This window comes from Peromyscus maniculatus, chromosome 8 (genome assembly GCF_049852395.1).
Source record: "Peromyscus maniculatus bairdii isolate BWxNUB_F1_BW_parent chromosome 8, HU_Pman_BW_mat_3.1, whole genome shotgun sequence".
Lineage (NCBI taxonomy): Eukaryota > Metazoa > Chordata > Mammalia > Rodentia > Cricetidae > Peromyscus > Peromyscus maniculatus.
Genome location: NC_134859.1, coordinates 61507640 through 61520613, shown reverse-complemented (window position 1 = coordinate 61520613; position 12974 = coordinate 61507640). Strand labels below are relative to the sequence as shown.

The 12974-nt window shown below is 46.5% G+C and overlaps 1 protein-coding gene across 2 annotated transcripts in view; it reads right to left on the bottom strand.

The window, feature by feature from the left end:
* The window catches only part of Ywhae (tyrosine 3-monooxygenase/tryptophan 5-monooxygenase activation protein epsilon), a 39285-nt gene extending 35400 nt beyond the window's left edge, over window positions 1-3885 (bottom strand). Inside the window, exons 1-2 of one of the 2 annotated variants that reach the window (XM_076542909.1) lie at window positions 3723-3885; window positions 805-1445 (exon numbers count right to left, since the gene is read on the bottom strand). In XM_076542909.1, the coding sequence (XP_076399024.1) occupies window positions 805-868 (64 nt within the window). In that variant the 5' untranslated portion in view covers window positions 869-1445; window positions 3723-3885. Of the gene's footprint in view, window positions 1-804; window positions 1446-3722 lie in introns of those variants that run through there. The other variant, XM_006977404.4, reaches the window with a different exon arrangement.
* Between the last annotated feature and the right edge of the window lie 9089 nt (window positions 3886-12974).

Below are 12974 nucleotides of genomic sequence, written 5' to 3'. Positions count from 1 at the left end.
GAGGAGGGTCTGCACCTCCCCGGATGGAGGCGAGGCGGCACGAGAGCCCCCGATCCCCTCCACTCCCGAGCAGCGCCGGCCTACGGGAAGAAACCCAATCGCAGCATCTCGGCGTGCCTCCACCCAAGGACGATCTGCAGTGATTTCCACGCGCGCCACCCTCACCCAAGACGGCTCCCCCACCACCGGGCCCGAGCGGCCGTCCGCTCCCGAGCCTTCTCTCCTTTGTGAGGCTCCGCAGGCCGCCGCCCCACACTGGGCCTCGGGGGAAAAGCCACCGCCCCCACCCGCCATATTTCCCCGAAAGGCGCCCGCGCGACGGCTCCCCCGGATTCCGCCCGCTCTCGGGCGGCCGCGGCCGCTCCCCGCACCGCCCCACCCGAGGGCCCTCCACTGCCCGGCCACGGTGCCCAGAGCTCCCGTGGGGGGACGGCGCGCCGGGGGGACGGCACCCGCCATCGCCTGCCTCCCTCCCTCCCTCCCTCCCTCCCCCGTCTCCCCCGCCCGGGGACGCGCCCTCCCCCTCCAGCCGCCATTTTACAACCAACTCCTCCACCCTCCGCCCCGGCCTGCGGGCTGGCGAGCGCCTGCAAGCTCGGGACACCGGAGGGGGGTCAGGTCCCCGGGCCCGGAGACTCCCGCCGCCTCGGGGGCCCGCGGGGCCAGGTCCGGCTTCCCGACCCACGTCCCGGAGCCGGGCTCGGCGGCCCTGCCGCCATTTTGTCTCCGGTCCCCGGCCTCCGTGGGCGGCGGCGGCGGCGGAGGGTCCGAGGCTTCCAGCCCCCCGACGCCCCCCCGGCTCACCGTCGTATCGCTCGGCCTGCTCTGCCAGCTTCGCCTGGTACACCAGATCCTCCCGATCATCCATAGCGGCAGCGGCTCCGGCAGGGTCTGCGCGACGGATGGAAGCGGATTAGCGGCTCCGACTCTCTCGGCGTCTCGCTCCGCGTCCGAGCAGTAAAAATGGCGGCGCCTCAATCCGGGACTTCCGCCTGCGCACGCGGACAACTGCTCAGCTCTATGGCAACCGCTCCCTGGCAACTGGAGCGCGGAGCGGGGGGGGGGGGGGGGTTGGGAGGGAGGGGGAGGAGAGGCGGGTCCGGGAGTTCGGCGCCAGAAAAGGCTGGAACCAGCCCGACGGACGGGCCCCTCCTCCGTCGGCTCAGCGGGCGGCCCCGCAGCGAGGCGGGAACTGCAACTGCGGAGAAGAACGGCCCCGGAGAGCCTGAGGGGCTGGAGGCGAGGTCGGCCCAGACGGGGCGAGGGGAATGAGCCCGGAGCCTGTCCCGTGGCCGCGGGTCGAGGACTGGCCTGCCGAGGAAAGACAGAGCGAGAGGCTTTTGATGGGTTCTTGCAGCCGCAGGCCTTCCTCATTGAAATCCACGCACTGTGCACTCCTGCACGGTTTTTCTCATCCGTACGCCTTTTTCAGGTCCTTTTAACCTCTGTGTAAAGAATTGAAAGGTGGGGGACTGGAGAGATGGCTCAATGGTTAAGAGCACTGGCTGCTCTTCCAGAGTACCTGGGTTCAATTCCCAGCAACCAAATTGGCAGCTCACGACTGTAACTCCAGTTCCAGGGGATCCAACACCGTCACACCAATGCACGTAAAATAAAATAAAGTATAAAGAACAAAAAAAAAAAAAAGAATTGACATTTGAGCAAGGGAGGGCTCCAGTCGTTATTCATCAGCTTTTCTTTTGCTCACACACTGTATTTTCTTCTCCCCTTCAGCCGTATTCTATCACTTTGGCCCATCATAGGCAGGATTTTTGTTTTAAAAAAAATAAAACCTGGTTTTAGCTGGGCGGTGGTGGCACACTCCTTTAATTACAGCACTCCAGAGGCATTGGCAGGCAGATCTCTACGAGTTCTCGAGGCTAGCCTGGTCTACACAGTTCCAGGACAGCCAAAGCTGCACAGAGAAACCCTGCCTCTGAAAAACAAAACAAAACAAGTCCCAGGTTTTGCCTTGGATGGTGTCGCATGCCTTTAATCTCAGCATTAAGGAGGCAGGAGGATCTCTGAGTTGGGGACCAGCCTGCTCTATAAAGTGAATTTCAGGTCAGCCAGGGCTATATTGTGAGACCCCCCATCTCAAGAAAAAAAGAAAGGAGGAGTGTCTCTGTGCGTGTCTGATTCAAGGGGAAAGGGGGAAAGAAAGTGGCATGCCTAGTTTGGAGCAAGGTGCACTAGAGGTGGAGTAAGGGCAAACTGACATTAATTAGCTAGAAATAAATAAATAACCCTCAATGGGCATTGCTTCTCTGGCAATGGCCATCATACTCTGCTTCCCAATGGATTTTCAACATCTTATTCTTAATATCTGTTGCTGAGCCGTGGAGGAAAGGGCCTCAAAATAAGTGTGGAATAAAAAGGTTGGAATCATTTGGGCAGTGGTGACACACACCTTTATTCCCAGCACTCTGGAGGCAGAGGCAGGAGGATCTCTGTGAATTCAAAGGCCAGCCTGGTCTACAAAGTGAGTTCTGAGACAAGCCGAGCTGTGGCACAGAGAAACTTGCTGTTTCGAAGGGGAAAAAAAAGTTGGAATCAAATTACCATAGGCCTGAGGTCACAAACCAAGAGGCGTGTGTCTTAGTCTGTGAATGGAGGAGAATTGTTATTTTGTTGTTGCTCAAGAGCTGGGGACAGACCCGGGGCTTCCAGCATGTGCTTTAACATTGAGTTATAGTCCTGGCCGGGGAGCTCATTTTGATGGTTCTGAGTGGAAGGTGACAGCACCATAATTACACTGAAGAAAAGCATTGCACATTTGCAGAAGTGATTCACGCCTATAATTCTAGCACTGTGGAAAAGGAGACAAGAACTGCAACAAGTTCTAGGCCAGCCTGGACTAAAATAATACCCTACCTCAAAACACACACAGAAAAAAAGAAAACATTTCAGTAAAGCAAAGCGGTAATTGAACAAGGATGGTAAATTATCATATTACAAAAGATAAGCAAAAGGTAACTGATGATGATAGCCTCTGGAGAGAGAGGAAAGGATGGACAGGAAGAGCAGCACAGAGAGGCCACGAGACCAGCTGTGGGAAATAATGCAAAATTTGATTTCCCATCTCTGGCCAGCCCAGTCTACAGAGCAAGTTCCAGGACAGCCAGGTTTACATAGTAAGACCCTATCTCAAAAAATACAAAGAATAAAGCCGGGTGGCGGTGGTGCACACCTTTAATCCCAGCACTCTGGAGGCAGAGCTAGGTGGATCTCTGAGTTCAAGGCCAGCCTGGTCTACAGAGTAAGTTCCAGGACATCCAGGACTGTTTAACAGAGAAACCCTGTCTCAAAAAAAAAAAAAATACAAATAATAATAATAATTGAATAAAGAACAGGACTCTAGGAAGAGTTGCTGGCTGATAAGATACAGAGGAAAACATTAGTTCTCTTTTAGCACATGATGTTTCTGAGGCTGCCCCCAAGGTTATGCAGGTAGAATAACAAGCATGTAATTGAAAAGGAGCATTGACAAACCCAGCATAGTGGTATACACCTGTAATCCCAGCACTGAAGACACCACAGCAGGAAGATTGGGAGTTCAAGACCACCCTCAGCTACACATCAAGTGTAAACCCTCCCTGGGTTTTGCAAGATGCATTTTCCTAGCAATCAAGATATTTAAGTATATTATATCACTTAGGTTATTATATCAGGTTGGTTTTGTTAAGATTTATTTATTGTAATTATGTATATAGGGATTTTACCTGTACAGAGGTGTGCATCATGTGTGTCCAGTGCCCTTGGAGACCAGAAGAGGACTTCCTTGGATCCCCTGGTAACAGATGTTGGTAAGGCAGCATGTGTGTGCTATGACTTGAACCCGGGTTCTCGGCAAGAGCTCTTAACTGCTGAACATCTCTCCATCCCCTGTAAATAGTTTTTAAAAATCGGGTTGGAAAAAGCAACTGAAGGTCTACAAAATAGAAAATGTAACTTTAAAAAATCTGGAGGAAGACAGGGAGTTTGAACAAAACCAAACAAATAAACACTCCCTGAGTTACATGAAACTGTCTCAAAATAGAAAGACAGACGGACGGACGGACCGCAACCCAAGAGGCTATCCAGGTGAAGCAGCATGTGTCCACAGTCCCAGCCCTTCAGAAGCTGGAGATCACTTGAGTTCAGAAGTTCGAGGCCAGTCTACAAAACACAGACCCTTCTTCGAAAAGGAGAGCAGCGAGGCTTTAAGGGAGGAGTCAACAGGATGGCGCAGGGGGTGAAGAACTTGGTGCCAAGAGGACCAGAGTTCAACACTTGGAGGCCACAGCGTAGAAGAGAACTGACTTCCTCATCCATGCCACAGCACATACGTGTGCATACACACATGTGCACAATAAATAAAATATAATAAACAAATACAAAATACGTAGAGGTAAAAGAGAACCAAACATAAAAAGTCAGGAAATCAGTTTTTTTAAGTTAAAGAATGATTTTTAAAATTTTTATTATCAGCTTGATACAGTACAAATTCTTATCCTAATAGTGAAATGTTTCATTGAGGCTTGCCCAGTGATCAAGTAAAACCAAAACTTACTATAAGCCACAGTCATCCTAGGGCCCCCCTGCTATATAGCCTCCCTGGTTCTGTGGGTTGCAGTCTGATTGTTCTTTGCTTTATATCTAGAATCCACTTATGAGTGAGTACATGCCATGTTTGTCCTTCTGGGTTTGGGTTACCTCAGTCAGGATGATATTTCTAGTTCCAGAATTTTAAGATTTCTGTTTTCATCTTCATGTATGTGCACCACGTGTGTGTGCCTGGTGTCCTCACCAGACCCCTAGAATTGGAGTTATAGACACAAATGGCTGTGAGCCATCGTGTGGTGCTGGGAACTGAACCCAAGTTCTCTGCAAGAGCAAATGCTCTTAACCACTGAGCCATCTCTCCAACCCCTTGAGCTACATTCTCTCTCCCCTGTGTGTGTGTGTGTGTGAATGTACAAAGGGGTATTTACACATGTGTACAGATGCACATGTGTAGAGGTCAAAGGTCAACCTCAGATGCTCTTTAGAAGCCATCAACCTTGAGATTTTAGGCTCTCCCACTGGGCTGGAACTCCTTGACTAGGATAGACTGGCTGGCAAACCCCAGGAAACCACCTGTCTCTGTGTCTCCAACTCACAAGCACGCACCATCATGCTCAGCTTTTTAGGTGATGCTGGGGATTGAACTCGGGTCCTCATGACTGTGTGGCAATCACTTTGTTGACTGCGCCATCACCCCAGCCCCATTTTTGTTTTTGCTTTGTGTATGTGTTTGTGGTGTGCATGTGTGTGTGTGCATGTGTATGTACACACATGGGTGTACATGCCTGTCGAGATCTGAGGTGACCACTGGGTATCTTGATCAATCACTCTTCCCCTTCTATGCTGCCGTAGTATCTCACTTGAACCCAAGGCTGGCTAATTCACCTAGTCTAGCTGGTGGGTTGCATTTGGAAGTTTGTTTCTGCCTCCTTCTCACTGAGATTACAGGCAAGAAAACATACCCACTTAGCTGTTTGTTTTTTGAGACAGTTTCTGTGTGTAGCCTTGGCTATCCTAGAACTAACTCACTCTATAGACCAGGCTGGCCTCAAACCCACAGTGATCTTCCTGCCTCTGCCTCCCAAGCACTGGGATCAAAGGCGTGCGCCACCACCGCCCGGCTAAATCTACTTTTAAAAGGTAAGAACTGACTGGGCAGTGGTGGCGCATGCTTTTAATCCCAGCACTCGGGAGGCAGAGGCAGGTGGATCTCTGTGAGTTCCAGGCCAGCCTGGTCTCCAAAGCGAGTTCCAGGAAAGGCGCAAAGCTACACAGAGAAATCCTGTCTCAAAAAACCAAAAAAAAAAAAAGTAGATTTAATTTAATTTTTATGTGGGAGTGTTTTGTCAACATGTATGTATGTGCATCACGTGTGTGTCTGGTGCTCAAAGAGGTCAGAGAAGGCATTGGATTACTGGAACTGAAGTTAAGGATGGTTGTTGAGCTATCATATGAATGCTGTGAAACAAACCCAGGTCCTCTGCAAGGGCAAAACAAGTGCTCTTTACCTGCAAGCATCTCCCTAGCCCACAGACTGTATTTACTTAAACAGTGAGCCCAAACAACCCCTTCCTTACATTGCTGTGAGAAGGATATTTTATCACAGCAGCATGGAAGGGAACTAAGGCATGGAGCATATCTAATACCCAGGCTTGACCCCTAGCACCACAGAAATGGGATGCCACCACAAGACTGTAATACCCATATCTGGGAGGCCGAGGCAGGTGGATCTCTGTGTGGATCTCAGTGACAGCCTGGTCTACAGAGGAACAAGTTCCAGGACAACCAGGGCTATAAAGAAAAATGCTGTCTCAAAAAAATACAAACAAAAAAAAATTAAAAAAAAATTTTAAAGACTGTAATACCAGCACTTGGGAAGTAGAGGAAGAAGGATCAAGAATTCAAGACCGACCTTGGCTACATAGAAGTTTGAAGCCAGCCTGTGTACCATGAAATCATGCCCCCCAAAAAGAAAACAAGGGCTTGTGAGACAAGTCAGCAGGTGAGGGCCCTTGCTGTCAAGTCTGATCATCTATGTTTGAGCCCTGGGACCCCACTGGTGGAAGGAGAGAACAGACTCCTGAAAGTTCTCTGAATTCTGTGCCAACTGTCATACATGCGCCTCCATACATGTAAATAAACGTAGTGTGATGGCACACAGCTTTAATCCAAGCACTCAGGAGGGAGAGACAGGTGAATCTCTGTGAGTTCTCAGCCAGCCTCATCTATATAGAGAGCTCCAGGGTAACAGGTCTACCTAGTGAGGCCATGTCTCAAAAATAAATTTTATGTGAAAAATCATACAGAGGCTCAGGAGATAACTCAGTGGATAAAAGTACTGACTTCTTTTGTAGCTCACAAGCATCCACAGCTCCAGTTCCAGGGGATGCTAGGAAGCACTCTTCTGGTCTCCTAGGGCACAGGTAGAGTGAAGACACATACAGGCAAGACACTCATATACATAAAATAGCAAAATAAATAAAAATCATGGGTCCATGTAAGATATCTTTTTAGGCAAGCCTGGAGACCTCATGGTAGATGAGGAAAAAAAGACTCCAACAACTGTCGGCCGACCTACACACACACACACACACACACACACACACACACACACACGTTATTCTCGTGCTCACACACATACAGACTCACACACAGACAAATGAATGTAATTTTAAAATAATCTCGTCAGAAGTATAGCACACTCCCGTGACCCCAGCACTAAGGATGATGAAGAGGAGATTCGAACCCGTGAATAGAGCGGTGGTTCTCAGCCGCCCTAGAGGACCCTTTAATAGAGTTGTAGTGATCCCCACCCATAAAATTGTTTTTGTTACTACTTCATAACTGTACTTTTTGCTGTTATCAATCATAGCGTAAATATTTGTGTTTTCTGGTGGCCTTAGGCGACCATAGGGGTCTTGACCCACAGGTTGAGAACCACTATTTATTTATTCAATAGATAAATAACAAATAGTTTATTCACCACTACATTAATAAATAAGTAGATGAATAAAACCCCAAAAAAGAGAGTTGGAGGCTAGCCTGGTCTACATAGGTAAAATGTTTCTGTTGTGACAGGGGTCTTACTGTGTAGTTCTGAGTGTTGTCAAGTCCACAGTGTAGACCAGGCTGGTCCCAAACTCACAGAGATTGCCTCTGCCTTTGCTGCCCGAGTGCTGGGACTGGTCAAAGGTGTGTGCTACCATGCCTAGCTGTGAAAACAAATCTTTTTTATTTTAAAGGTCTATTTTATTCATTTCTTTTGAGATAGGGTCTCACTAGATAGTGCTGGCTAGTCTGAACTCAATTTGTTGACCAGATTGACCTTGAACTCACAGAGATCTGACTGTTCCTGCCTCCTGATTATAGATGTGTGCCACCACACCTGACAAACTTTATTTAAACAACTAAGCCAAGTATGGTGCCACAAGTGTGTTCTCCCAGCATTCAGGCGGCTAAGGCAAAAGGATCTACAGTTTGAGGCTAGTTTGAATTAATCCTGACAAGGCACACATATAAATTTCTTTTTAAAAATAGAGCTTGGAGCCAGGCTATGGTGGAGCACACCTTTAATCGCAGCACTGGAGAGGTAGAGGCAGGTGGATCTCCATGAGTTCAAGGCCAGCCTGGTCTACAGAGCAAATTGCAGGACAGTCAGGGATATACAGAGAAACCCTATCTCAAAACATAAATAAATGAATGAATGAATGAATGAATGAATAAATAAATAAATAAATAAATAAATAAATAAGTAAGTAAGTAAGTAAGTAAGGCTTGGGGTATAATTTAATAAAAGACCAGCATGAGCAAGGTCCTGGGTTCAATGTTCAGGAAAGCAGAGTTTTTGGGGGGGTTTTGTTTGTTTGTTTGTTTGTTTCTTTTTTAACTTATTTATTTATTATATATGTCTGCCTGCAGACCGACATATATAATAAATAAATAAATTAAAAGAGGGCACCAGACCTCATTACAGATGGTTGTGAGCCACCATGTGGTTGCTGGGAATTGAACTCAGGACCTCTGGAAGAGCAGCCAGTACTCTTAACCTCTGGGCCATCTCTCCAGCCCCTTGGTTTTTTTTTTTTTTATTTTTTATTTTTCCAAGACAGGGTTTCTCTGTGTAGTTTTGCGCCTTTCCTGGATCTCACTCTGTAGACCAGGCTGGCCTTGAACTCACAAAGATCCGCCTGCTTCTGCTGGGACTAAAGGCGTGCACCACCACCGCCCGGCTGTTTTTTTTGTTGTTGTTGTTTTGTTTTGCTTGTTTTTTTTTTTATTAAGATGTATTTTCCGCTGGGTATGGTGGCTCATGTCTTTAATCCCAGCACTCAGGAGACAGAGGCAGGAGGATCTCTTGTGAGTTTGAGGCCAGAGTAGTCTACATGGTGAGTTCCAGAACAGCCAGAGCTATGTGGAGAGATCCTGACTCATAAAGAAATAAATAAACAAATAAATAAATGCTGTCTTTAATCCTAGTACTGGAGAAGTGGAGGCAGGGAACTGTTCCAAATACAAGACCAGCCTGGGTCACAAGTCTAGGACAGCCACCAGAAAGCCAGGCTGTATCTAAAGGTAAACAAGCAAGCCAACAAAAGTCTTAAGTACAGTCACATAATCGTGTGAGATACATTTTAAACTTCCTAAATTCTCTTTGAAAGAGATGGTAACACTGACACTTGGTAAACACTCTTTGGAAAATGAGATACTGAGATGTAGCAATGGCTGTGACTCAGTAACCCTACTCCTGGGAATCTGTGCTAAAAATAACTCAGTTGAAGCCAAAGACTCATGGAGATAACTTTGTAAGATTTTCCAATTGCTGCTGTAACTACCACCAACTTTGAGGCTCAAAACAACCCATATTTATCACCAAGTTCTGGGAGAGGACTAATAAAAAAACCTCACTGCCAAAAGTGGGGTTCATGCCGGAGGCTCTGAGAAAGAGCCCTTCCCTTCCCTCTTTAAATTTGGCCTTCATTTATGGCCTTGCTCTATCTTCAGAGCATCTTTTTTTTTTTTTTTTTTTTGGTTTTTCGAGACAGGGTTTCTCTTGTGTAGCTTTGTGCCTTTCCTGGAACTCACTTGATGGCCCAGGCTGGCCTCGAACTCACAGAGATCTGCCTGCCTCTGCCTCCCGAGTGCTGGCATTAAAGGCGTGCGCCACCACCGCCCGGCCCTTCAGAGCATCTTACGGCACATCTACTACCATTAGTTTTTGTGTTGGTGGTAGTTTATTTTTAAGTCAGGGTCTAACTATGTGGCTCTGGGTATCCTGGAACTCTCTCTGTAGACCAGGCTGGCCTCAAACTCACAGAGATCCACCTGCCTCTGCCTCCTGAGAGCTGGGAATTAAAGGCATGGCCCATTATGCTTGGCTTCATTAGTTTATGTATTTATTTACACATTCATTTATACATTCTTTGTTTTTCTTTTCTTTTTTTTGAGATTTAAAATAATCTGTATTTTATTTGATAAAATCTCAAACATTAGAAAAACAATAATATTTATATAAAAGTTATATCATTCTGAGCTCAATATCTCATCCCTTAAAATATAAAGAAAATTATGCAGTGATTTTGACAAAATATGGCTATTAATAAACTATTCCTGTCATACATTGTCTTCACCTTTTTACTTATTACATTCATCTATTGTCAAATTAATCCTATATCATTTAAATATATGATTTCTGTGTAATTCTGTTTAATACATTGCTATATATGTACATGGTTTTCCAAGGAAATTTTATGTCAACATAAATTTTATTTCTTGGTAAAATATTTCTAAAATAACACCGAGACAGGGTTTTTCTGTGTAGCTTTGCGCCTTTCCTGGAACTCGCTTTGGAGACCAGGCTGGCCTGGAACTCACAGAGATCCGCCTGCCTCTGCCTCCCGAGTGCTGGGATTAAAGGCATGTGCCACCACCGCCTGGCTGTTTATTTTTCAAGACAGGGTTTCTCTGTGTAGCCCTTGCTGTCCTAGAACTTGCTCTGCAGACCAGGCTGGCTTTGAACTCAGAGATCTGCCTGTCTCTGCCTCCCGAGTACTGGGACTAAAGGCCTGCGCCACCACTGCTTGGCCTTACATTTTTTTTGTTTTTGTTTTTTGAGTCAGGTGATTCTATATAGTCTTGGCTGGCCTGCCTGGAACTCACTATGTAGAGCAGGATGGCCTCAAGCTCAGCGATCTACCTGCCTCTGAGGCATTAAGGCATAACCCACCATGCTCAGCTTAAATTTTTTTTTAAAGATTTATTTATTTATTTATTATGTATACAGCATGTATGACTGCAGGCCAGAAGAGGGCACCAGATCTCATTACAGATGGTTGTGAGCCACCATGTGGTTGCTGGGAATTGAACTCAGGACCTCTGGAGGAGCAGTCAGTGCTCTTAACCTCTGAGCCATCTCTCCAGCCCAATTTTTTTTTTTCTTTTTTGATACAAGGTTTCTCTGTGTAGCCAAACTCAAGGGACTCACCTGTCTCTGTCTCCCGAGTGCCATCACTACCTATCTAAATGATTTTTTTTTTTTTTTTTTAAAGATTTATTTATTCATTATGTACACAGAAGAGGGCGCCAGATCTCATTACAGATGGTTGTGAGCCACCATGTGGTTGCTGGGAATTGAACTCAGGACCTCTGGAAGAACAGTCGGTGTTCTTAACCTCTGAGCCATCTCTCCAGCCCTAAATGATTTTTTAATTATGTGTTTGTATGTAATGTGTGTGTGCATGTGACCACAGGTGCCCAAAGAAGTCTGCTGTTGTGAGCCACCTGATGTGGGTACTAGGAATCGAACTCGGGTATTCTGGAAGAGAAGTATATGCTCTTCACCGATAAGCCATGTCTCCAGCCCCTATTAAGTTTTGACATTTTATTAGCGTGTATGTTCATGTGTATGGGCACACAGACTTGCAGCATTGAACGTGGCGGTCCAAGAACACCTTGCTGGAGTTGGTTCTCTTTTTATACTCGGTATGTTCCCAGAACTAGAACTCATATCACAGCCAGATACAATAGTGCACACCTTTAATTCCAGGACTCCAGAGGCAGAGACAGGTGGTCTCTGTGAGTTTGAGGCCAGCCAGGGACACGGTGAGAGCCTCTCTCAAATGGGGAGAGGGCTGGAGAAAGCGCTCAGTAGTTAAGAGGACTATCTGTTCTTGGAGAGGACCAGGGTTCAGTTCCCAGCACTCGCATGGTGGCTTGCAACCATCAGTAACTCTAGTTCCAGGGGATCCAATGCCCTTCTGTTTCCAAAGGCATTGCATGCATATGCATTGCATACACATACATACACACAGGCAAACCATTCATACACATGAAATTAAAAAAAAAATAACCAAACAACTCAGGTCATTTGTCTTGGCAGCAAGTGCTTTTACCTGGTGAGTCATCTTGTAGGCCCCTAATGACTTACTAATAGAACATCAGTAGCTCCCCAACCAGAGACTTCTGCAGCCACAGTCAGAAAGTGGCTGGTTACTGCTGTAACAGTGATGCCACTATTTCAGGCATGGCATAAACTATCTGTCAGGTTAGTAGTGTGGAACACAGAGTGTGGTGGTTTGAATAGGAATGATTATCATAGACTCCCGTGTGAATGCATGGCCCATATTGAATGGCACTATTAGGAGGTTTGGCCTTGTTGGAGGAAGTGTCTCACTGTGGACACAGGCTTTGAGGTCTCATAAGCTTAAGTCTGGCCAGTGTGACACAGTCTTTTGTTGTGTTTTTGAGACAGGGTTTTTCTGTGTAACAGCACTGACTGTCCTGGAACTCACTTTGTAGAACAGGCTAGCCTCGGAACTCAGAGATCCATCTGCCTTTGCCTCCAGAGTGCTGGGATTAAAGGTGTGCGCCACCACTGCCTGGTGTGACAGTTTTTCCTTCTGCTGCCTGTGGATCAAGATGTAGGATTCTCAGCTCCTCTCCAGCACCATATCTGTCGGCATGCAGCCATGTCCCACCATGATGATAATGGACTAAACCTCTGAAACTGTAAGCCAGCCCCAATTAAATGTTTTTCTTGATAAGAGTTGCCGTAGTCGGGGGCTGGAGAGATGGCTCAGAGGTTAAGAGCACTGGCTGTTCTTCCAAAGGTCCTGAGTTCAATTCCCAGCAACCACATGGTGGCTTACAACCATCGGTAATGAGATCTGGTGCCCTCTTCTGGCCTGCAGGGATATGCGCAGACAACACTGTATACATAATAAATAAATTAAAAAAAAAAAAACTTAAAAAAAAAAAAAAAAAAAGAGTTGCCGTAGTCATGGTGTCTCTTCACAGCAATAAAACCCCAATTAAGACAGGGTTCAAAGCTGAGTACGACTGTTGATGACAATTGTCGCCAGCAGAGGCAGGTTATCTTTCAGCACTATAAAAACCAACAGAAAAGCTTTCTTTTGATCCAGCTTCCTTTTACT